This window comes from Hemiscyllium ocellatum, chromosome 4 (genome assembly GCF_020745735.1).
Source record: "Hemiscyllium ocellatum isolate sHemOce1 chromosome 4, sHemOce1.pat.X.cur, whole genome shotgun sequence".
Lineage (NCBI taxonomy): Eukaryota > Metazoa > Chordata > Chondrichthyes > Orectolobiformes > Hemiscylliidae > Hemiscyllium > Hemiscyllium ocellatum.
In genome coordinates, this window is record NC_083404.1 from 56,786,028 (window position 1) to 56,813,106 (window position 27,079).

General features: G+C 39.1%; 1 protein-coding gene across 2 annotated transcripts in view; it reads right to left on the reverse strand.

Annotated features, from left to right (window-relative positions):
• Nucleotides 1-27,079, reverse strand: part of atp6v1c1a (ATPase H+ transporting V1 subunit C1a) — a 90,777-nt gene that overhangs the window by 10,293 nt on the left and 53,405 nt on the right. For both annotated transcript variants that reach the window (XM_060823249.1, XM_060823250.1), the window contains exons 5-11: nucleotides 25,826-25,920; nucleotides 17,404-17,495; nucleotides 13,049-13,147; nucleotides 9,684-9,752; nucleotides 8,107-8,199; nucleotides 7,938-8,031; nucleotides 3,334-3,431 (exon numbers count right to left, since the gene is read on the reverse strand). In XM_060823249.1, the coding sequence (XP_060679232.1) occupies nucleotides 3,334-3,431; nucleotides 7,938-8,031; nucleotides 8,107-8,199; nucleotides 9,684-9,752; nucleotides 13,049-13,147; nucleotides 17,404-17,495; nucleotides 25,826-25,920 (640 nt within the window). The remainder of the gene's footprint in view (nucleotides 1-3,333; nucleotides 3,432-7,937; nucleotides 8,032-8,106; nucleotides 8,200-9,683; nucleotides 9,753-13,048; nucleotides 13,148-17,403; nucleotides 17,496-25,825; nucleotides 25,921-27,079) is intronic.

Sequence of the window (27,079 nt, forward strand, 5' to 3'; positions counted from 1 at the left end):
GCAAAACACTTTCTCAGAAAAGAGTCGTCTTTAGGATGGAAAGATAATGATGCAAGCCCTCTTTAGAGGATTCTTGCTGTCAATTAAGTATTTAAATAACAAAATCTACATGTACTTCAGAGCCTGTAATGCAGGAATGGCACATTAGTTTGTAATTTCAATATTTAAATCAACTTGACTCTTCTTTAAATATGTCTAGCACTCACCTGATTCTTGTTTTATACATTTTTTAAACTTGACGTAGACTTTAAACAAATTTCTTGATATAAGTTACACTTCAATTCAGTCTTTGAGCTGGAAATATATGTCTTCAATAAAATACCATTAACATTTGTCCATAAATGTCCAATTGTTATTCAATATAGAATTATTTATGGTAAAACTGTGCTATGGCTTGCACCTCTGAATTATTTTAAAAGTGTTACTGGTCTTTATTGTGCACAAAATACTTTTTATAGCAGTATCATTTGAACCAAAGAATATACATTACAGTACATACCTTTCTGAACAAATATCATAACCTCCAGATTAGTCCCAGGGCCATGTACAAGTGAGTACAGGAATAGGAGGATAAGGTAAATGAATGCATGGCTGGAAAAACAGTGCAGGAGGGAAGCTTGAAATTCCTGTGATTAGTTCGAGGGAAAATGGCACCATTACAATCTGGATGGGTTGCATCTGAACAGCATTGGGACTGAGTTCCTTGCAGTGTGTTTACTGCTGCTGTTGTGAGATGTTAAACTAAGTTGGCACAGGTGTGGGAACCAAGAGAGAATAACAGAGGAGAATGCCATATGGAAATACGATGCTAAAGCAATCACAGATTTGACTCAAGGGCGGGCAAGACTGGGTGTTAAATATTTCTTGGCATAAGTTGTTCACAAAAGAGAGAAAAGGTAGCAGCAATATTAGTTAAGGAAGACAATGCAGTGCAGGAGAAACAAGATGTCCTCAGAATCTTCAAGAACAGACTCAATTTAGTTCGACCCAGGAATAAAAGAAAACAGTTACATTGCTTGGTGTAGTCTACTGACCACCAGCAAGTGGAAAGGATGTAGAGTAGTCAACCTGCAGGGAAATTACAAAGAAATAGCAATATTATAAAGCAATTATAATAGAGGATTTCAATTACTAAATATAGACTGGAATAATAATAGTGTAAGGGGCAATCAGGAGCAGGTATTCCTACAATAGAGTTCCTTACAGCAGTATGTGTCCAGCTCAACAAGAAAGGATGGATTGCTCAACTTAGCCTTCAGGAATAAAAAGTAGGCCAAGTGGATCAAGTGCCAGTGGGGGTAATTTAAGGTACAGTAAACATTGTATCATAAGGTTCAGGATGATGGTGGAGCTATGCAACAATTCAGAGTGAGCAAATTCAATTGGCTTCAGCTGACTTCTATGGAGCAGGAGCAAAGTTGCACAAGACTGATTGGAACAAGTAGTTGGAAGGAAAAACATGAACAATCGGCTACCTTAAAAGAGATGATTCGGGGATAGTCAAGGTATATGCCTTCAAATGGGAAAGATAGAGAAAAATCCAGAGTTCCCTGGATGACAAAGGTGATAGAAATTAACATTAAAATAAAAACGTGTTTAGGACAGGTGTAAAGCAGAAAATAGAATTGAGAATCATGAGGACTTTTAGAGGTTTAGAAGGGAGGTGAAGAAACAAATATGAGATGCAAAGAGGAATTACGAGAAAAGAGAAGCAAAACAAAAAGCCTTTTTGTAAGCATATAAATAGTAAAAGAGTGGTTGTAGTAGTAGAGCCGAGTAGAGTTCAAAAAGGGGATTTCCACATGAAGCTTGGGGCATGATAAGTGAATCCTTTGCATCTGTCTTTACAACAGAGGAATCTGCTCCCCAGAATATAGTAACAAGAGGAAGCGCTGTTCCTAAAAGGGAGGAGTCTCTGGATAGACAGTTGGTGTTTAAAGGCACCGGGACCAAATTAGATGCACCTAAAGATTTTGAAGGAAAGGAGGGTAGAAATTGAAGGACAATGCTCTTACAGTATTCGCTGAATTCAGCAAGATACAAGACCGAAGAAATCAAAATATTACAGCCTCAATTATAAAGAAAGGCTTGATAGGCTGGGACTTTTCTCTCTGGAGTGTAGGAGATCGAGAGATGTCCTCAAACAGGTTTATAAAATCACTGAAGTATAGATGGGTGGTAGGTGTCTTTTGCTCGGATGGGGAATTTCAAGACTAGAGAGTACATTTTTAAGGTGAGAGGAGAAAGATTAAAGGAGGACATGAGGGGCAACTGCTTCACACAAAGAGTCATTCAAGTATGGAATGAACATCCTGAGAAAGTGGTGGATGCAGTTTGAAAGGATATTCCCAGCAATTATACCCTTGTTAGTTTAACTTTAGTGGTGGGAAGCTACTGGAAACAATTATTCAGGACAGAATTAGTAGCCACATTAAAAAATGATGAGTTAATTGGGATGAGTCAGCATAGAATTCTAAAGGCAAATCTCATCTTTCAAACTTGGGAATTTCTTGAAGATGCAACAGAAAGGCTCAATGAGGGCAATGCTACTCATGTGGTGTACTTTGACTCTGAGAAAATGTTTGATACAAGGCCACAAAAGAGTCGTGAGGAAAGGTACAAGTTATGGAATAAAAAGGGTAGGTAGCAACATGGTAATGATGGGACTATTCCCCTTGGAGCGAAGGCAGCAGAAAGGAGATCTGATAGAGATTTCAAAGTCACGTTCAGACTGGAGTAAATAAGGGTAGTAGTAGATAGAGAAACTGCTTCCAGACATAAAAGGAACATGAATAACAAGGCATTGACTTAAAGCGATACACAAAAGTAAAGGGGCTAATGTGAGAAAGAAATTCTTATTCAGCAAGTAGTTGGGGACGAAATGCAATGCCTGAAAGGGTATTGGATGATTTCTTTTTTGGATAGAAATAGTGTGCAACAGTATGGAGATTAAAGCAGGAGATTGGTATGAGGTAATGGTGCTCATTTGGGAAGCCAGTGCAGGCATGAAGCACTGAATGGGCTTCTGCTGCTCCATAACAATTCTGAAATATCAGGTTGGGTCTTAAGATGCGGAAAATCAAAATTTCATCTGAAATTAAATTGCTGACTCAGGTAATTTACCTCTAAGGTAATAATTGAGAGAAGAGGTTTCTGAACAGTAGAGAGACAATCAAATTTAAACATTACAAACCCAGTTTAGAGTTAGAAATACTATGCAATGAATACAAATTAAAAGAATCAAATCTAAATGAAAACTTGAAAAGGCATTGCAGCAACATTCGCAATTATGTTGTGGAATTTCAAATTGGTGAATTAACTAATATGCCATACCTTAGAACTGATTCTACGAAAACTCTTAATGCTTTCACATGAATCCATGCAATGAAAGCTTCACTGAAGTTAACTTTCAACCATCGGACCAAGGGACCCTGTAAATAAATAGTTTATTCTTGAAACAGTTTAATTAATTGCACTGGAGGGGGGCACATGGGGAGTGGAAGTGTAAAAGCTGTGAACCACAAAATAAGTCTCTATCAAAGTATACCAATTCCTGGTGTATTCTGCACAAATAGACTTGGAGGCCCCCTAACATCAGTAGATGACAATGGCTGCTGAAAAATGAAGTTTGGAGATGAAGACTTACTTGCAAACAGATTTGAATTGCAGGTTTACAACAAAACAAACCATTGTTGTAGGGTTTGAGATGCAGTGGCAACATCCCTACCTCTGCACCAGGAGGTATGGCTACAACCCCACCTGCTCCAGAGGTGTGTAATAACATCTTAGACCAGGTTGACTGAAAAATATCTAAACTAACAGTGCCACGGCTCTTGTTGTATAATAGTGGGGTCCCCATTTCTAAGCCAACTGGACAAGGTTCAGGTCTCACCTGCTCCAGATGTACCATAACATTTCAAAACAGACCGATTAAAAACATCTAAAACAGTGTCATTGGGAGCGTTGCAGCACAGTCGTAACGTCTTTATCTTTGAGCCAGGAAACCAGAGTTCAAGTCCCATTTGCTCCAGAGATGTGTCATAACATCTCTGCCCAGGTTGATTAGAAAATATCTAAACACTGTCAAGCAAACAGACATCATATCGACAGCTCAAAAATGGGACTGCTTTCTTCATAATTTTATGGGAAATTATATATTTTACAAAGGCAAAATATATAATTTCCACGGTCCTTAGTTTATTTCATTATTAGTTACGGAAACTTAATTTTTGGCAGGTAGAAAATGGGGGAAATCAGGGAGAAATGAAAAATGAATACAGAATTCTTTGGAATGACATCAAACCTAACACAGTGGGTCTTCAGCAGACTTAAATTATATTTATTACTTCATTTTGTTCAGCTTATAATTTTCATATTGTGATGTACTACAAACAATCATACAGACCAGGAGAAAGTGAGGACTGCAGATGCTAGAGATCAGAGTTGAGAGTCTGGTGCTGGAAAAGCACAGCAGATAAGCAGCATCTGAGGAACAGGAGAATCGACGCTTCTGGCATAAGCCATTCCTGAGGGATGAGGCTTATGAGTCAAGAGGGATAGAGAAATAAATGGGGGGGGGGGGGGGGGGGGCGCAACAGAATATGATAAGTAGATGTAGGTGGGGCAAAATGGTGATAGGTCAGAGAGGAGGGTGGAGTGGATACATGGGAAGGAAGAAGGACAGGTAGGACAGGTCATGATGCCGGTGCCGAGTTCGAAGGTGAGAAGATATTCCACCTTAGGACCCTCCAACCATACACAATTAATGTGGATTTCACCAGTTTCCTTATTTCTCCTTCCCACCCCCCCACCCCCATCTTATTCCAGACCAAACCTTCTAACTCGGCACCGCCCTCATGACCTGTCCTATCTGCCCACATTCGACCTATCACCGTTACCCCACCTTCATCTACTTTTCGCACTCTCAGCTACTTTGCCCCCAGCCCACCTTCCTCCGATTTATCTCTCTGCCCCGTTGGCTCACAAGCCTCATTAGTAATGAAGGAATTATGCCCAAAACATTGATCCTCCTGCTTCTCAGATGCTGCCTGACCTGCTGTGCTTTTCCAGAATCATACAGACCACACAGGAGCAGTCAAAAGGGAAACTGAAAAGTCAAGCAAAACAAGGAAGAAGCGACACTGGTCAACACCAGTCAAACTTCTAGTGATGTGATCCACTACATTAAAACTTTTTGATTAAATTTCTCATAAATCCTCTTAAATTTTAACAGCCCATTAGTGAATCTGTTTCAAAACACACCTTAGACAGCTGAACAGTGCATACTGCCTGCAATCCACTGAATGGCAAACTATTGTTCTGTCATTTAGAATCTTTTAAGACAAGCTAATATGTAAAAGGTAGTGTCTGCTGACTCCCTGGGGATGGACAGGGGACAGAGGGGCTGGGACCCCTTCTCTCTCTCTGCTCCCCAGCACAATCTCGATCATGGACATCCTAATCTCAGCCTAGAGCCACTGTCCTCATTGTTCCCTTCTCACATCTGGCTCACAGCCCCCTTACTTTGGTCCAAGCCAGAATACCCCCTCTCCTGGGTACCAACAATAGAAGAAACTTTTTTTAAAAATCAGAAAGTGGCTCATATCTAAAAACAACTAAGTGTGGGGGAAGGCAGATTAAATTTCTGCCTTCAAAAAGGAAGCGCAGAGCTAGAATGAAAGAACAAATCTTTGTGCATGGGAAATGACGCCTCACTAATTTGATTGAGTTTTCTGAAGTAGAGGAATGATGAAGGCAGAGCAGTGGACTTCGGTAAGGCATTTGACAAGGTTCCTCATGGTAGACTGGTTAGCAAGGTTAGATCACATGGAATACAGGGAGAATTAGCCATTTGAATATAGAAGTAGCTCAAAGACAGAAGATGGTGGATGATTCTTCTTCAGACTGGAGGCCTGTGACCACTGATGTGCACAAGGATCAGTGCTGGGTCCACTGCTTTTCATCATTTATATAAATGATTTGGATGTGTACAGAGGAGGTATAGTTTGTAAGTTTGCAGATAACACCAAAATTGGAGGTGTAGTGGACACTGAATAAGGTTATCTCAGAGTACAACAGGATCTTGATGAGATGGGCCAATGGCTGACAAGTGGAAGACAGAGTTTAGTTTAGATAAATGTAAGGTACTACATTTTGGAAATGCAAATCTTAGCTGGACTTATACACTTAATGGCAAGGTCCTGGGGAGTGTAGCTGAACAAAGAGACCTTGGATTGCAGGTTCATAGTTCTTCAAAGTGTAGTTCCAGGTAGACAAGATAGTGAAGACGTTGTTTGGTATGCTTTTCTTTATTATTCAGAGCATTGAGTATAGGAATTGGAAAGTCATGCTGCAGTTGTACAGGATATTGGTTTGGCCACTTTTGGAATACTGCGTGCAGTTCTGGTGTTCCTCCTATTGTAAGGATGTTGTGAAACTTGAAAGGGTTCAGAAAAGACTTACAAGGACGTTGCCACGGTTGAAGAGTTTGAGCTACAGGAAGAGGCTGAATAGGCTGGGGCTGTTTTCCCTTGCTAAGGAAGAACCTTATAGAGGTTTATAAAATCATGAGAGGCAAGTGTAGGGTAAATAGACAAAGGTATTTTTCCTGAGATGGGGGAGTCCAGAACTAGAGGGTACAGGTTTAGGGTGAGGGGGGCAAGATTTAAAAGTGACCTAAGGGGCAACAGTTCCATGCAAATGGTGATACATGTATGGATTGAGCTGCCAGAGGGTGGCACAATTACAACATTTAAAATGCATCTGGATGGGTATATGAATAGGAAGGGTTGAGGAATATGGGCCAGTACTGGAAAATGGAACTAGATTAGGCGGCACGGTGGCACAGTGGTTAGCACTGCTGCCTCACAGCGCCACAGACCCGGGTTCAATTCCCGCCTCAGGCGACTGACTGTGTGGAGTTTGCACATTCTCCCCATGTCTGCGTGGGTTTCCTTCCACAGTTCAAAGATATGCAGGTCAGGTGAATTGGCCATGCTAAATTGTCCGTAGTGTCAGGTGAAGGGGTAAATGTAGGGGTATGGGTTGGTTGCACTTCGGCGGTTCGGTGTGGACTTGTTGGGCCAAAGGGCCTGTTTCCACACTAAGTAATCTAATCTAATTTAAGATATTTGATCAGCACTGACGGGTTGGGCCGAAGAGCCTGGTTCCATGCTGTATATCTTTGAGTCTGAATGAGTGGGTGGGAATGAGCCACAGTCTCCTAAGCATTTTGGGTTCAAGGCCCATCTGGGTTTAAGGGTCACTCAGTATGCTGAAGGCCAAGATAGATAGATTTTAGGGAGAAGGCATTGGCCTAAATGTATATGTCTGGAGTGTGAATCCAGAGACCCAGGTAATGTTCTGTGGACCCGGGTATGAATCCCACAATAGATGGCGGAAATTGGATTCTAATGATGACCATAAATCCATTGGCAATGGTCACAAAAGCCGATCTGGCTCCCTGGTAAGGTATATATGACTCTAGACACACAGGAAAATTGCCTCTGGGTAAACGAGCAGACAAATGCTGGCACAGCCAGTGTCGCCTTCATACCCTGATTAAGTTAAACAAAAGGAAATGGGAGAAGCTAATTTGCTCTTAGAGTGCTAGCATGGACACTGGGTTGAAAAGCCTCCTTCTGTGTTGCAACTTGCACTGTTACCCACAATTTCACAATTTTAAGAATAAAGCGAGATTCTACTGTGAACACCTATTAGCAATGTCCTGGAAACTTTAAGATACAGTGATCTTCAGTTTCCTTTTCTAAGGGAAAATGTCACATTAATTTGGCCAAGTTTCTTTTTGAAGGTAAACCTACAAAGTTTCTGCACCAAACTGCACTGAATGACAGCAGTCATGACAGAATAACACCTTGTATAGAGCACATAGAAGCACAACTTTTATAGCTGCAGAAAGTGTGGCTTATAATACATACAAATTGTTTCTTTTTGTCAGTTGAAAGTCGAGTCATCTCTTCTTTATCTGCTTTCAGCTCCTCCTCATTATATTGGAAATCCCGAACAATGAACCTGAAGTGAGAAGAAAACTGAGTACATTCATATTGAAATGCAAGGTTCTAATGGAAACTGGTAAGAAATTCTTACTTGTTCTCCCTGGCCTTCAGTCGGAAGTCATCAACTGCCTTTCTGAATAAGGTCACAGTGTACAAGCCGCTATCCATGTCATCACATATCAACCTTTAAAAGGAGAGGGAGGAGAAAATTCCTTTTTAATAAACAGGAGTATATATCAAAAATTATATTATTACATTGAAATAAGGCTGCAGGGTTTTATGCAATTAGACGTACAAGAAGTTTGTTACCTTGCTCACAAGTGAACTCACTCTGGCTGCAGTTACAATACACCACATTCAAAGTTATGGCTGAGATTGATTTAGCATTGATTCCCTGCATGTTAGCCAAATGCAAACAGCAGAAGCAACAAGTTTTAAATACAAGTCAGTTTTGTTTTAATTAGATGGTTAAAAAGCAGCACAGATTGCATGCCTACCTAATATATGCAAGTTGCCAACAACTGCTCTCTTCTCATTTTGCTAAGATTGAATCAGAAAATAATACAGCACAGAAGAAACTATTCAACCAATTAGAATTCCAATGGATCTTTCTAAAAACATCCAACTCTTCCCACTTACTTATCTTTTTCCTTTTCCTAGCATCTCTCCAATTTGTTTTGAAAGCACTTTTGAATCTGGTTCCAGCACCCTATCAAGTAATACATTCCAAAAAAATAAAGACTTTTTCATATTGTCTCTGGCTTTTTAACCAATCACTCAAACCTGTGTACCCTGGCTAGCAGTCCTTTGGCCAATGGAAATAATTTCTCTTTACTCACTAGATTTAAACATTTCATGATTTTAAAATCTGTTATCAAATGGTCTGCTTTCTTCCAAGGAGAACAGTCTGGTCGGGGTGGTGACATTGTCACTGGACGAGTAATCTACAGCCTCAAGTTAAATGTTTGGAAAACATGGAATGTTAACTCAAATTCCAGGATTTAGATGTTTCCTATCAGTGACAATGTAACCATTGCTGATTTTGTAAAAATCCATTTGGTTCACGAATGAACTTTAGGTATGGAGATCTGCCATACTCATCTACTCTGCCCACACACGACTCCAGAAGCACAGCAAAAATGTGGCTGATTCTTACTCCCCTCTGAAATGACCAAGTGACTGAAGGAAATATATGGATGGATAACAAATGCTGGTCTTTCACATCCCATGCAGGACTAAAATAAATGCAATAAACACAAACCATCAACACGAAACTGTCAATATTTGCACAAACCACTTAATTTAGTGCCCTGCCATTCCACTGCATTTCACGCTCAAAGGTCACGTGGCTCAGAGGTAAGTGACCCTACTTCTGGGCCATCCCACTTGTCTCAGATGAGTTGACACTGGTTGATCCTTTTTTTTCAATCCATCAAAAAAAATGCACAATTTAGTTGTTAGACACTGGTATATCAAGAATTTCCATCATCCTAAACTGAAAAAAATAGATCAGTCACATTGAAATCAAGCTTTAGGACACAGTACTAGACTCTTCCAAGTAGTTCAAGTGGTTCCTCAGCAAACGTAAAACTACAAGTTAGAATGGCATTTTATACAACTTCCAATGGTTAGAAAGACCACAAAAAATACATGGAAGAACTTCCTTACTTGCTTGACCGTGGAACCACCATGTCTGCTAGAGTTTCATAAGTCTTTTCCCATTCGAGATAATTTGTTCTAAAGAAGTAAAGAGTAATGAATAATTATACAGTTGTTCAAGGACCAGGATAACCAAGGTACAATTGGTTGTTTAACTGGAATCAATTGAGTTAAATTACTTACTCAGATTGCTAAAGACTACTTAGAATTCACAAAATACCTCCTTCATAGCTTTCTTATTGATCAATTACTACTTGCTAATTGATACAGCTTTGATAATTGAGAGAATTTCAAGCACTGAATCCATAAAGATGAGCTCCTGCTTACAACTACTTCAGTTGAGAATCAAATTGCTGCTTTAACTTTTCCTAAATTATATCATAATATGAAAGCATCTTACTCATCAGGCCATCCTGTACCCAATTCAAAATGACTGAACATTAAAATTAGATGGTGTAATAAGGAGGAAAAACAAAATAGTTAAGAGCATGACAAAAGTCTCTCCTTTCAGGAGTATATTCATGAATTGTTAAACAAACATTTCCTGACAAAGCGTCAAGTACTAGCTTTCTTGAAAGATTGCACTAATGGAGCTAGGTTTACATAACACTGCAATGTGCTTGAAAGAACAAAGTGACCTAGAATTTTATTCCAAATAATAGTGAATTTAATTTCACTTATCACCATTGTGAATGGTTTATGCAGGTCAGTACACGCAGAGTTAAGCAGAGAAGTTTAGAACATGCTGACCTGATCATCCTGCTCCTCCATACTATACTAGATCAGCACCTGGCTAACAAAGCTTGCTGTTGAAATCTAAGCACGGTCGTGAATTTGTTGTATTTGTCCACTACTTACCCACTAAATATTACAGAAAAAGTTAGGGTTGTTAAGTGACTTTTTAAATTTTGAATCTTCTACTACTATCCTTTCAGCTAACACAATCTGGATGACAATTTTCTTATGTTCATCTGGCTTTATCGCCAGCTACCTTAAATGTGTGCTCTCCGATTACCAACTCTATGCCAGTGGAAAGAGCTGTTCCCCCCATATACTCTGCCAAAATCCCTCAATTTTGAGCATCACTACTAAACCTTCCTCAAGTCTTCTGCTTAAAGAACAATCTCAGTTTCTCTAATTTTATTAAACAAGTGAACTCCCTCATTTCTGGTAACATTCTATAGATTTCCTCTGCACTGCCTCTTAATCCTTGACATGCTTATAATAGAGCAAATTTACACTAAAACAATTGTTAGTGACAGCCTCTAAAACAGAAATTGCTGGAAAAGTTCAGCAGGTCTGACAACATTTGTGGAAAGAAATCAAAGTTATCTTATCAGGTTGAGTGACCTAGGAAAATAGAAGGGGTCGGGGAGGGGGTAACAAGTAAACAATAGATGAGGGTAGAGCCCAAAAAGAGAGAACAGTTAGACAGATAAAGGATTGGACAACTATCTGGCTAAGAGGGTGAATAGTTATTCATTGGAATTGCTGATAACTAACACTGGCCTGTGTGTAATGGCAGACTACGGTGATTACCCCACACACCAGGCCGTGTTATGACATGAGAGCCCAAGCCCTAAAACAACAAATGCTAGAGTGGGTCAGATAGCATCCATGGAGAGAGCAAGCTAACATGGAGTCTAGATGACTTGCATCAGAATTGAAACTCTCCAGGCTGTCTGACCCGCTGTGATCTCCAGCATTTGTTGTCTTCAATACAGATTCCAGCATCTGCAGTAATTTATTCCTACATAAAATTGCTGAACTTGATAGAGTCTAGAAGGCTGCAAGATCCCCAAGTGGAAAATGAAGGATAGCCTTGCTGACATATCCTATCCACCTCCAAAGATTTGTGCCTGCAAATGCCTGGGTTCCTTGAACCCCTTCCAAAATGCAACCTTTTAATTTAGTTTCTAATTTGTCCATGTAAAATACATCAATTCAAATTCCTTCAGATATTTGAGAAATTTCAGTTATTATTTGAAGTAGTAATGAAGAGGATTGATGAGGGATGAGAATGGATGCCATCTTTATGGATGCCTTTCCTGAAGCCATTCTTATTGAAGGTCTTTTGCTTGAAATGTCGATTTTCCTGCTCCTGGGATGCTGCCTGACCTGCTGTGCTTTTCCAGCACCACTATAATCGAGACCTATCTTTTTTATGGACTTCAGTAAGTTATTTGACAAGATTTCTCATGGGAGACTGGTTAGCAAGGTTAGATCTCATGGAATACAAGAAGAACTAGCCATTTAGATGCAGATCTGGCTTGAAGGTAGATGACAGAGGTGAGTGGTGGTGGAAGTTTGCTTTTCAGACTGGAGGCCTGTGACCAGTAGTGCGCCATAAGGATTAGTGCTGGTCCACTGCTTTCATCATTTATATAAATGATTTGGATGTGTACATAGGAAGTATAGTTAATAAGTTTGCAGATGACACCAATATTGGAGGTGTAGTGGATAGGAAAGAAGGTTACCTCAGAGTACAATGGGATTTCAATCAGATGGGCCAATGGGCTGAGGAGTGGCAGGTCAAGTTTAATTTAGATGAGTGTGAGGTACTGCATTTGGGAAAGGCAAATTTTAACAGGACTTATACACTTAATGGTAAGGTCCTGGGGAGTGCAGGTTTATAGTTCCTTAAAAGTGGAATCATAGGTAGTTCGGACAGTGAAGGTGGTGTTTTGTACACTTTCCTTTATTGGTCAGAGTATTGAGTACAGAAGTTAGAAGGTCATGTTGCAGCTGTACAGGACATTGGTTAGGCCACTGTTGGAGTATTGTGCCCAATTCTGGTCTTCCTCCTATCAGAAGAATATTGTGAAACGTGAAACGGTTCAGAAAAGATTTATAAGGATGTTGCTAGGGTTGGAGGATTTAGGCTACAGGGAGAGGCAGAATAGGCTGGGGCTGTTTTCCCTGGAGCGTCGAGGCTGAGTGATGACCTTATAGAGGTATACAAAATCATGACGGGCATAGATAGGGTAAATACAAAAAGGTCTTTTTCTTGGGATGGGGGAGTCCAGAACTAGAGGTTTAGGGCGAGAGGGGAAAATCTTAAAAAGGATCTAAGAGGCAGAAGGTGGTGCGTGCGTGGAATGCGCTGCCAGAGGAAGAGGAGGAGGCTGGGACAATTACAACATTTAAAAGGCATTTGGATAGGTATAGGAATAGAAATGGTTTAGAAGGATATGGGAAAAGTGCTGGAAAATGGGACTAGATTAGGTTATGATAACTAGTCAGCATGGACGAGTTAGACCGAAGGATCTGTTTCCGTGCTGTACATCCCTATGACTATCTTTCTCCCCCATATTAACCAAGCACACATTTCAAAACCTTCCTTGCTTTTAAAATACATTTTAAAGGATTCTTACTTCGGGACAACTACTAACAATGTGGTAAGATATTCAGAGTCCATTACAAAGTCTTCCTTCTTCACAATATCAGCCAGGCTTCTTGTCATCAAGCTTCCCCTGCAAATGGCCAGACAGATCAATTATTGCAAGTCACATACTATTGTTCTCCTGGAAAAAGTAATACATCGATATTTGTAACAGTTTCTAAAAAAGGATGCAATTAAGATTGAGACCATGGATCAAGCATTCATTTTTAGAATATCACGAAGATGAGGATCCATTCCTAATACAAATCAGACAAAATTGGCAACACATGGGCATAATTGTCTCAAATACTGGGGAAACTGGAACCATAGTCTTTGTTCCTCCTCCAAACTCTGTTCCTTAGTCACTGACTAAATTCTTCTTCCTGGAAACAGTCAGATTAAGGCAGTGCTCCCAAAGTTGGTGTCACATTTGACTGTAGCAGTAGTTTTGAACTCACATTGGATCATTCCTAAGACTGAAAATGTGTTGCTAGAAAAGCGCAGCAGGTCAGGCAGCATCCAAGGAGCAGGAGCATCGATGTTTTGGGCATGAGCCCTGAAGAAGAGTTCATGCCCGAAACACTGATTCTCCTGCTCCTTGGATGCTGTCTGACCTGCTGCGCTTTTCCAACAACACATTTTCAGCTTTGATCTCCAGCATCTGCAGTCCTCACTTTCTCCTCACTACTAAAGCTGTCTATTTTCACTTCGAACCATCATTGGTGGTATAGCTGTCTTGCTATTTATATGCTTGGGTTGGTGATGTCATTTCCTATGGTGATACCCACCTCAGCTCACTGCTGCTAAAAACTTAAATCATGCCTGTCACCTTCAGACTAGATTATTCAGTACATTTCAAACTGGTCTCCCACACTCAACTGTCTATAAACTTGAGGTCACCCAAACCTCTGCTGCCCATATCTCAAGTTGCAATAAATCCCATTCCCCTGAAAACTGTGTTTGCTAACCTACACTGGCTTTCATTAATTAACACATTGATTTAAAATTCTCTCTTTCTTCCCAATCCCTCCATGACCATGTTTCTCCAATCTGTTGTTATCTCCTGCAGCCACAGAAAATGGATAACTATACTATAATTCTAGCCTCTTCTGCATCTCTAATTTTAAGCACTCCATCATTGGTGGCCATGCCAGAATACACTCCACTGTTCTATGTTGTTCCCCTCCTTTAGATGTACATCTTTGACTAAGCTTTTGGTCAGTTATATCCTATACCTGGATGTAGGTTTGCTCGCTGAGCTGGAAGGTTCATTTTCAGACATTTTGTCAACATACTAGGTAACAATTTCAGTGAGCCTCTGGATGAAGCACTGGTGGTGTAGCCCGCTTTCTATTTATATGCTTGGGTTTCCTTGGGTTGATGATGTCATTTCCTGTGGTGATATTTCCTATTGTGATGCCATTTCCTGTTCTTTTTCTCAGGGTGTGTTAAATGGGATCCAAGTCAATGTGTTTATTGAGAGTTCCGGTTGGAATGCCATGCTTCTAGGAATTCTTGTGCGTATCTCTGTTGGCTTGTTCTAGGATGGATGTGTTGTCCCAGTCGAAGTGGTGTCCTTCCTCATCTTTATTTAAAGATACTAGTGAGAATGGGTCATGTCTTTTTGTGAACAACTGTACTTCCTGCACGAATGCAAAAGGAAACAGGTACTACCCAAGTGTCATAAATACAAACCTCCCCTTAACACCCCACTAGCCAAAGGAATAGCAGAGCAAAACAGCCACTGAATATTTCAAGAAATGATTAATGATGCCCACAACAGACTCAGTAATAACAACTGGAAACGTTTGCACCAAAAATCTTCACTCACTCATGCAACAGACCATGAATGGTCAGATGTAATACAATAAGTCATTGTAATCAGTCAGTAACAAACACAGAAAATGAAAAAGCTAGACAAACTTACACAAAATAACACTGACAACAGAAACATGGATTAAAAAGAACTTCTGACCGAGCCTTAACTGACATTGAAAAAGTAGTCTTAGTGAGAGGATTAAATTACAACTTCCAGGATGCTAATAAGAAAGATTTCTTAGCAGCATTAGAAACAACACTGAAAGACAACCAACTCACAGAAGAAACCCAGCAAACCAATAGACATGCAGTCGCACCAACATTAAGCAGGAAAAAAGAAGGAAACACACTCAATACACAAGGAAGGAAAGAACGAGAAATACTTAAGATAAAAACATTGTTACCCTATCTGCAGACACAGGATACTTGACAGCCATTTTAAATCAAAGAGACTACATTAAGAAAGTGATGCACTACTTGCAGATACCGACACTTACTAACAAGTGGCAACAGACCTGACCCTACAACTAGAGAACCAAATCACAACCCGATTGAAAGAACTTCAGAAATCTGGAGAAACAAGTAAGACTGACTTCCAAAAAAGTGAATCCAGATGGATCCAACACACCATGCTTCTACGGATTACCCAAAATTCACAAACAAGGAGACCATCTCAGACCCATAGTCTCGCTACGTGGAACACAAACTTACAGATTGGCCAAGGAGCTACACCAAAGACTAAAACACTTAATAGAAGACTCATGCCATTCCATCCACTCCACCCAAGAATTCCTGAAAACAAAAGACACCAAGATAGAAGAGGATGAAATGATGGTTTCCTTTCACATAATGGCCCTGTTCATATCCATTAACATCAACCTGGCCAAGGAAACACTGACTACACTATTAGAAGACCCAAAGACACATACACCAAACACCAACTTCATCAGCAAGGACAGTATTGTCAAGCTAGTGGACCTATGCCTTACCATTCACTTCACATTCAACAAGATAACCTACAGACAAACCAATGGAACACCTATGGGATCTCTGATATCAGCGTTCTTAGCAGAGGCAGCAATGCAGAGACTTGAACAAGCAGCTCTGTCAACCCTCCAACCTAAACTTTGGGCCCACTACATGGACGACACCTTTGTTATCAGTAAATGGAACAAATTAGAGGAAACTTTCAAAACCACCAATAATATCCTTACTGGCATAAAATTCACTAAGAGGAGGAAAACAACAACAAACTGCCATTCCTAGATGTCACAGTAGAGCGAATAGCCAATGGGGAACTTCAAACCAGTAACTACAGGAAAAAAACACATACGGACCAAATATTGAACTACAGAAGCAATCATTCCAATAAATTAAGGTGCATTAGAGGATTATTTCAACGAGCCACCACACACTGCAAAGAGAAACACTGCAAAGTAGAGGAAAATCAGGTATACAGCGTATTCAAAAAGAACGGGTAACCAATGAACAGTCCACCAATTTCGCAGCAACAAACCCAAACAAACAGACAAAACGCATCCAGAAACCCTAGCCACCCTCCCCTACATCAAAGGCATCTGAGAAATGACTGCCAGACTACTCAGACCCTTTGGCATCATGGTAGCCAAAAACCCACCAACACACTAAACAGCAGCTTGAAGGACCCTATACAGACAACAAGCAAAACTAATGTCATTTACAAAATACCTTGCAAGAACTGTAACAAACACTACATTGGATAAACAGGCAAAAAACTAGCCACCAGGATACATGAACATCAAATAGCCACAGAAAGACATGCCCCCTCTCACTAGTATCCTTATGTACAGATGAGGAAGGACACCACTTCGACTGGGACAACACATCCATCCTAGGACGAGCCAAACAGAGACACGCAAGAGAAATCCTACATGCATGGCATTCCAACCAGAACTCTATCAATAAATGCATTGACTTGGATCCCATTTACCACCCCCTCAGAAAAAGAACCGGAAATGACATCACCATAAGAAATGTCATCACCAACCCAAGCACATAAAAAGAAAGCTGGCTACAGTGCTTCATCCGGAGGCTCACTGAAGATGTTACCTAGTATGTTGATGAAAACAAATGTTCCAACTCAATGAGCAAACCTACATTTAGAGCCTCAACGTGGAGTTACAAATCTTCTCAAAACTCACTAATACCTAATACCTAATACCTCCATATGTTTGTATTATGATGCACCTGTGAATTGCCCTATGAGGTATTATTACATTATATATCCATACAAATACATTTGTATGAATTATTGCTGTCATAACTACTGAACCCCAAAGTGGTTTCATCATAACTTTGAATAATTCTTTTGTTGTAGCAAATCTCAACTTGTGACTGAAAAATGAATATTTGAGATAAATCAGTTCACAGTCTTGGGGTGAGAGAAAGAAAGGAACAATAAAAAAAGGAATAAAAATAAATTAAAATCATCACTTCACAAGTAAAAGGCAAATTAATTCACTGTAAACCACAATACACAAAAAAACTTACACATTCTTCCTCTCCAAATTCTGTAAATTTCCTTTCAGATTGTTGTATGCTGATGCTCTTGCTTTCAGATCATTGTCAATCTGAGATACTTGCTGCAAATTTGTAAAGAGTTTTTAACAGTTAATTGATTTTTGTTACCCATAAACAGCGTAAAAATAAAACAAGTAAAAATAAGTTAAATCTTCTGTAGTACCTGGAAATTACTTGCACTTAGTTTATTATGTAAACTGTAGCTAGTCCCTTTTCACAGAGGCAATCATTAATCAATTACATTGTTTAAATTTCTTTGCAAAAATCATAAAAGATCTCAAGTCGAGTCATTAAAGAATGAAATTCTAAAAACATAGGTCCAGGAACACTGGATTTAGGATCAAGAGGCAACCATTAGGTCTTTCAAATCTGTTCTGCCATTCAGTAGGATCATGCTTGATTTGGTTGTGGTCTCAACTCTATCTCCTGTCTGTCCCTCACAACCCTCAATTTCTATCAAAAATCAAAACATCAGTTAAAATCAGTGACAAAATCTCTGCTGCTTTCTGGCAAACAGAATTTCACATTTTAATGACTCTCAAGAGATTTGCTTTCAATTGGTGTCCCATAGTTCTAATCTTCTTCAAGGGGCATCATCCTGATAAACATCATCACTTCCCCACAATCTCCAATACTGCAATAAATTCATCTTTCCTCTCCAAATTCCAATCTGTGCAGGCCCAACCTATTCAACCTTTATTCAGAGGATAAAACTTTTAGAAATGAGAGAAGAGAACCTTTGCTGAACTGCTTCCACTGATTATTTTCAAATAAAGGAGACCAGGACTCCAAATGTGGTCTCATCAAGGCCTTGTACAGCTGTAATAAAATATCCCAGCTTTTATATTGCATTCCCCTCAACAATAAAACAGCAACATTCCAATTGCCTTCATAATCACTTGCTGTACGTGCACGCTAACCTTTTGAGACTCAGGTACCAGATACCTAGGTTTCTCTGAACCAGTGAGTTCTATAATCTGGAAATAACTATGGTTTGAGCATACATGAAAAAGGCTGGAAAACGCAACTTAATAGTAATAATTCTTTTAGTGCCAGCTTGCATCTAACTACTTTGTGAATGCCTTTCTCTGTATCTCTACTGTAAGCCCATAACTGCTTTGCGTGCCCTTCACCTCTCTTACCAACTTAAAGCTCTCAATATAATTTCAAAATCTATCCTTATTTACAAGTCCCTCCATCAGCACTGTGCCACCAAAGCATGCACATTCTGATTCAGACTTCTTTTGCAACCTGCAGCCTTCCCACAACCCATTACCAGAATCTTGAATGACTTCAGCCTCAAACAGCCTTGTTACTCAGTCACTTCTTTAAAATAAAATCTCACTGAATATCATCCCATTAACCTTTGTGCAACCAATTAATTTGATTTTGTGAAACAGTGGAACATGGTCAAAGGTTACTTAGCAGATAAGCATTAAAATCTGTCGCATTTCTGTTAATAGCTGGAAAGGAAACTATTAATAAATGTATAATTGCAATAATGTATATCCTGAAAATAGTAATAATTGGATATAAAATGGTTTCTAAACAAACACAGTATAAACTTCCATTATTCTAATAATTTTGTTTTGACTTCCCCACCAACAGAAACTCCACTCTGAACTCTGGAGAATATGAATGTTTTGTGCAGCTCTGAGGGACTGCCTGACATTTAGAAAAATGCACGTTTTTGCTTTAAAATAAGAATACTTGCAGGAATTAGCCATTGAAATTGGAGTAGATTTTTGAAGTGGTATTTTAACTGCATAATATAACCATTATGCACATAACAGAAAACCAGACATTTTAACCTAACAAAATGCTAACACATGTAACTGAGCCTTTAAGGAAAAAAGAAAGTGAAAACTGAAGAGCAAACTTGCTAACCTGACATCAATAGAAATAGTGAAAATGCTAGAATCTAGTGAAAAGCATGCGATAACTGGACACTTAGAAAATAATAATAAGATTCAGACTATAAATATGAATGTATATGAAACAGAAATTCTGCTTGACAAACTTGGAAGTTTTGATGATGAAACTAGCAGAATAAATAAGCAGGAAACAATTGAAATGGTGTATTTGGAATTTGAGACAACTTGCTGCGTAAGATCTTTATTGAAAGCTAAGAAGCAAAATTAGCATTAAAAAGATTAGAAATAATATACTGGCATGGATTGAGAATTGATTAATGGCCAGAGAACAAAATAGGATTAAACAAGTCTCCCTCAGGTTGACAAACTGAGACCAGTGGGATACCATAAGGATCAGTGCTTGGACCCCAACTATTCACAATCCATATAATTTATTTGCAAAGTGAATGGGCAAGCATGGCGTGTTGAATACAATGCAGAAAAAACTTGAAGTTATCCATTTTGGTAGATATTCACTTTGCAGAGCATCTCTTAAACGGCAAGAGACTGCTAAGTGCTGATATACAAAAAGGAGCTCTGTACCCTTGTTCATTAGTCACTAAAAGCATGTAAGTGCTGAGGAAAACAAGTAACATGTTTGCTTTTATAAAGTCAGAGATGTACACTATGGAAACAGACCTTTCGTCCAACTCATCCATGCCAACCAGACATCCTAAATTAATCTAGTCCCATTTGCCAGCATTTAATCCAGATCCTTCTGAGTCCTTCTTTACTAATTTACCCACTCACCGATGTCTTTTAAATGTTGTCATTGTAACAGATTTCACCACTTCCTCTGGCACAAACACACCACCCTCAGTGTGAAAAAGTTGCCCAATAGGTCCCTTACTAATCTTTCCCTTCTCACCTTAAACCAATGACCTATTTCTGGACTCCCCCAGCCCTAGGCTGAGAAATGGCAGATGGAGTTCAACCTGGAAAAGTGTGAAGTGATTCATTTTGGAAGGTCAAATTTGAATGCAGATTACAGGGTTAAAGGCAGGATTCTTGGCAGTGTGGAGGGATCTTGGGGTCCACATCCATAGATCTATTAAAGTTGCCACGCAAGCTGATAGGGTTGTGTTGGCTTTCATTAGTTGGGGGGTGGGGGGGGATTGAGTTTACGAACACAAGGTTATGCTGCAGATCTATAAAGCCATGGTTAGGCCACACTTGGAATACTGTATTCAGTTCTGGTTGCCTCATTATAGAAAGGATGTGAAAGCTTCAGAGAGGATGCAGAGGAGATTTACTAGGATGCTGCTTGGACTGGATGGCATATTTTATGAAGAAAGGTTGCAGGAGCTAGGGCTGGAGTGAAGGAGGATGAGATGTGACTTGATAGAGGTAAACAAAATGATGACTGGCATCGATAGAGTGAACAGCCAGAGACTTTTTCCCAAGGTGGAAATGGCTATCACAAGTGGGCATAATTTTAAAGGTGAGTGGAGGAAGGTTTAGGGGAGATGTCATTAAACTCCATCTGCCACTCCTCAGTCCATCGGCCCATCTGATCAAAAACCTTCCATCCTCTGAGGCAACCTTCTAGGCTGTCCACTTACGCCACCAGTTTTGGTGTAATCCACAAATTTACTAACCATACCTCGGATGCACAAACCCAAATCATTTATATAAATGACAAAAAGCAGCGGACCCAGCATTGATACTTGCAGCACCCTATTAAACACAGGCGTCCAGTCTAATAAAACAACCCTCCACCACCAACCTCTGTCCTCTATCTTTGAGTCTGTTCTGTATTCCATGTGATCTAACCTTGTTAGCCAGTCTACCATGCAGAACCTTATCAAACGCCTTACTCAGTTCTATATAGACCACATCCACTGCTTTGCCTTCATCAATTCTCATCACTTCCTCAAAAAACTCAATCAAGTTAGTGAGACACAATTCCCCATACACAAAGCCTTCATTGTAAGAGGATGAGCACAATGAATAAAAATGTCTTGATGCAATCATCTGGAAAACACACCTGGGGTATTACATGCAGTTGTTGCTTCCATATCGAAAAAAGTGGTAATTGAAAGAATGTAACAAAGGTTCATCAGGCAAGCCTCAGAGATAGTAAGATCGTCCTGTAGGAGAAATCAAGGAGACTGTGCCAGCAAGTTTAGAAGAATTATCTCACTGAAGCACAGAAAACAACTTCACAGCTTGTGAGGATAGATTTGGAAAGTGCTCCCATTTTTGGATTGTAAGTATAAAGCTCAACGGTCAGTTAACAGACAATATAGCTTTGGTGCAAAGGTTGTCAACTGACCTCCACAATCCACAGTCAAAAGGCAGGCCTTGTTCCTAAATAAACTGCTATATGGTGCACTTTGTGTTGACACGTGGAAGGAGAATTCAGCTCGTCTTAAAAAAACTTGTTTTATCAACCAATATCAATCAATCCATATTGATTCCAAACAGAAATCTCAAGTCAAGAAATTTCAATTTTTCCACGTAAAATATTTTTCAATCAAAAAATTAATTCTGAAACTTTGACCACATAAATAAAGAAAGTAGGACTTGAGCCTTTAAGCAGTAAGTTTAAATGCGGCATTAAATGCAGGGGAACAGTGCTGGGCCCACAGGTATTTGTAAAATGCATTAACGTATTCAATGAGAGAAGTCAATGTATATTTTAAACAGTTTCAGTCCCAGTAGAGTTTGCTGATGATAAGGCGGGAAGACTAGCAGGGTAAAGATGACACAGAGTCTGCAGAGGGATATAGAAAGTTTAACCGAGTGGGCAAAAACCTAACAGATGGAACATAATAGGAGAAAATGTGAGGTAATGCACTTCAGCAGAAAGAGGAACTGAATATTATTTAAATGAAGAAAGACTGCAGAGAACGATGGAACTGATGGATTTGAGAGTCCTCATCCATGAATCGCAAAAAACTAGCCTCCAAGTTCAGCAGGTAGTAGAGAAGACAAATGGAATGTTGGCCTTTATTTCAAAGGGAATAGAGTATAAAACCAGGAAGCTTTTGCGAAAACTATACACGTCTCTCATCAGACCACAGCTACAGTGAACAGTTGGGGTCCCTCATCTAAGGAAAGATATACTGGCATTTGAGGCAGAGAAGGTTCATTTATAAGGGAATCAAGGTTTATGGGGGAACAGCAGGAAAATGGAGTTGAGGATAATCAGATCAGCTATGATCACACTGAAGGGCAGAGAAACTTAATGATCTAAATGGTCTACTTCTTTACCCATGTCTTTTGGTCTTAAGGAATTCTTTCCCCAATGCTGGCAAAATAGAAAAGGGACCAAAATCAATGGATGCTGTGTACCCAGCACCAGAATATCTGGAAGACTGAGATACAGACAGTGTTAATTACTAGGGCTCACATCTAGGCCACAGTATCGCTTTCTCAAGTGGCAAATCAAATCTGAGAAAGATCACAATTATGTGTAAATCAGAATCTGTGACGAGCTATTTTCTCCTTTCAGGTTGTCTCTCTCATGCTCCTCCAATCAGAGTGTGTTTCTTACCTGCATTGCTAATCAGCTGACTAGTGTGGAAGCACCAGGATTTGGGAATGATATTCATGTTTAGAGCTTCTTAAACACTTTATGACATATTAGTCCCCATTAATATAATTCTATTCAGATTGACAAAATGACACTTAACCACTTTAGTAAGTAATTCACAAAAGGTAAAGTCATAAGATCAGAGCTCATGGTGTTCAAGGTTGTATACTGGCATGGACAGAGGATGAGCTAATTGGCAAAAAACAGCAAATGGGGGGGGGGTGTTGGTCTTTTTCAGGTTGACAACCAGCGACCAGTGGAATCCCAAAAGGAATCAGTGCTGGGACCATTAACTGTTTACAATATATATTAATAACTTAGAGAAAGGTAGTGAATGCACTGTCGTCAAATTTGCAGATGCCAAAATGGACGCAAAGTCAGGTTGCAAGGGGGATATAAATAATTTACCAAAATTTGTTGATAAGTAAATGGCCTATCCTGTTCCCATTTCTTCTGGTCTTAGTAATTCAACTAATTCAAATGTCATCTAAGAGAGACCAAATTGATTGATACAAAACCATTACAGAACTCAGCCATTGCATTTGATATCTGCAGCAGCTCAAGGCGGCAGCTCACCACCATCCTCTGAAGGACAACTTGGAATGGACAATAAATGCTGGCCCAGCCAACACCCACATCCCAATAGTGAATTTAAAAAAAGGTGAAATTGTACTGATTCCCTTTCAACTCAACATTTTTGTATAAAATGAACAAATGAATTGAATGGGAACAAAACATGTTTCAGTATATGTAGTGGATTCATTATTGACAGCGTTTTTAGACAATCACTTCTATAATGAACACTGTTGCAACCATAAAACATGTGAGTTTCTCAAAGCATTTTCTAGAAGTTTTGAATTACACTTAAAACATAACTGATCAATAAAATCTTAGAGCAACACACAATAGAAATATAGTTTAAGGATGTAGGTTGTCCTCTTTTAATTGTAACACTTTTTATAGCTTTCAATTTCAATCCATTCTAAAATACCCAAATAATCTACTCTGAAGTTTAGCCCCAAGCAAACATACAAGTTTATCTATTCAGTTCTAAGTGTTTTCAATTAAAGAGGATTTGAAAAAAACCACAAAACTTGAAAACAATTCTTGTGAACAGCCTAGCATAGTGAGCAGACCATGCAATATAAGACATAAGTCTTTAACAATGCAGATTAATTCAAGAAACTATCAAGAACAAGAGCATTGCAAAGAAACTCAAATGTTGCCAACTCCTCACCATTTTGTATCTTCTGCAGAAACACAAAAGCAGTTACTCTCAGTACTACATGGAAAGGGCACAGTTATGCTATCCTAGGACATAAAATTTAGCATCAGTGCCTAATTGTTACAAGCAATGGTTTTCAAACATTTTTGAATAAGCCCCCCTTTGCAAATGGAGACTGAACAGGTTTTGGCTGTTCACCTTGGAGGGAAGGTTAAGAGAAGATTTGATATAAAAGTTTTCAAAATCATGAGGGACTAAATCAAGTAGACAGGGAGAAGCTATTCTCGCACTTGGAAGAACAAGAACCAAGAACAAAATTTGAAGTGATTTCTAAAAGTTCTAAATAGGAGGTGAGAAAAGATTTTTTTGTTCCACACAGAATAGTTAGGGTATGAATGTACTGTCTGCAAGTGTGAAGAGGCAGGTTCAATTGAGGCATGCAAAAGGGTATTGTATGATTATTTAGATAGAAATAAGGTGATGGGAAATTTATGATTGGCATTAGGTACTGGTAAGTAAAAGTAGATGCCTCAGGAGGACCACAGGGCTGCTCTTTCATTAGAGAGAAATGACTGTTGAGTTTAACCAGACAATCACCACACCTCAGGCAACGAGCATGGTTGGGAAGATGGGACACCCCCTCCTATATTGACTTCAGCTAGTGTGGGAATTGAACTCACACTGTTAGTGTCACTCCGCAGGACAAACCAACTGTCGAGCTAACTAAGCTAACCAACCCACATGGCATTAGATATGGATGCTCAACTGAAGAGCCAGAACAGACATGCTGGGCTGAATGACCTCCTTCTGCACTGCAGTACTTCTGTTATTCTAAGTAATTATGGACACCTATCTTGAGATAATAACATTAAACATTACTCATTATGTTCAGTACTACATTTGGAAAGACCTAGGTGCTCTCGTCATCTGGTGCCCTTACATTGAAGAATGTAATGGACAAATATTTTTATAAAACCTCTCTTTTGAACTAGCATGAACTCACTTGCCAATCAGACTTGGTAACAACAGGGCTAACTGGTAATTGGTGTTCCACTCAACCAGACTCTGTTCCTATAGTCAATTATTTATTTATTTATATGTACCACAGAGCCCAAGGCAGTTACTCAGGGTGCATTTGCACATTGTTTCAAAGAGCCCCAGAAAGTTTCCACGAACAGAGACTCCGTTTAAGAATACCTGGTTATCACTATGACTTTGATATTCAGCTCATTCAGTGCTTCTAAGAAAATTACATCAGAATCAACATGAAGCAATGCTAATAAAAATTCTTTGAAACATTTGCAGAATAAGAGCTTGATTCTCACCAAATTAAACCTTAAATTTTAACATTTAAAGTATTCAAAAAGGAAACAGTATATAAAACATAAATTTGTCATTTTTATTTTCCTTAGTATCACTAAACATCCCACAGTTAACCCCAGCAAAAATCAGTAAATCGCACCTGCTCCCAATTATTGACAATAAACTTATACCTATATGCGTTATTCGGTTGCATTACATTAACAACAAGAGTAAAAACTAAAACAGGTTAAGTTCTGCTCACAAGCATTCAACGTGAGTGTACCAACTTCAATGTTATAAATCTCCTGACTGTTTGAATCATCTTTGGCATTCCACACAATATCTCTAAGTTTGGGATGATGCAAATTTTGTGCTGATGCCATATGAAGTTTCTAACATTAAAACCACACCAACCTTAGTAATAATTTCAGAAATATTCTTCAGAGACTGTTTGATTGGATACTTCGCCATGTCCCATTGAAACCTTGTGATATAGGTGACCAAATCAACTACAAAAAAAGAACTTTTTCTTTAAAAATATAACAAAAGAAGATTTTCAGTTATTCCACAACAAAGCAATAGTTAAGGAAAAACACAAATTAGCCAACATTAACAGTAGCAAATAATTCCGTGTATGCAATTCCACATTCCAACAATTCAAAAGTCAATGACAAAGACTAAAAATAGTTCAATAAATCTTACACATATCTGAAATATTTTGATGCACAGACAGTATTTCACACAATGTTTAACACATGCATGAAATAGTCAAAACACCTGTTTAAAAATACATTTGGTTTCATATTTTGCAAATCAAGATTATTTAAATTAAAAAAAAATCAAACCAGAAATAGATTACTAGTACTTAAACATGACTTTTTTTCCCGCTCAGTGGTTTCACAAATTATACTTTACAAGAAATATAACTAAATACAGTGAAATATTTAATGTACACAATGCAAAAGATTTGGAGTTATTAGCATCTTTCTCAGGATGCTTCTTTCCCAAACCCCTTCACAGCCAACATAAAAACTTCTGAAGCATTACTGCAAAAGTGACAAAGGAAAGCCGATAAGCATTCGTGATTACACAAACAACTTTGATCAGTAAACGCATTCCTTTAATGACTTGGTTGAGAGGAATAACCACACTTAAAGTACGTAAGAAATAGCAGAGGCGAGAATGCTGATCTTTCATCTATCACTAGAATCAGGAAGGGTCCCAGAGGACTGGAAAATCGCTAACATGACACCGTTGATTAAAAAGGGAGTAAAGAAAAAGACAGAAAATTACAAACGATTAGCCTAACACAGGGCAAAATCAACAAGGTTTCATCAAGGAGAGGCCATACCTGACAAATCTGCTAGAATTCTTTGAGGAAGTAATAAGCAGGTTAAACCAAGGAGATTCAATGGACATTATCCACCTGAACTCAAAGAAGGCCTTTGACAAGTTGCCACACAGGAGGCTACTGAGTAAGATAAGGGCCCATAGTGTTAGAGGCAAGGTGGCAAGCTTGCACAGATACAAGCTTGGTTGTCTGGCCAAAAGCAGAGAGCAGGGATAAAAGGGTCTTTCTCAGGATGACTGCCAGTAACAAGTGGTGTTCAGCAAAGCTTAGTGTTTGGACCACAGCTTTTCACTTGAGACATGAATGATCTTTATGAA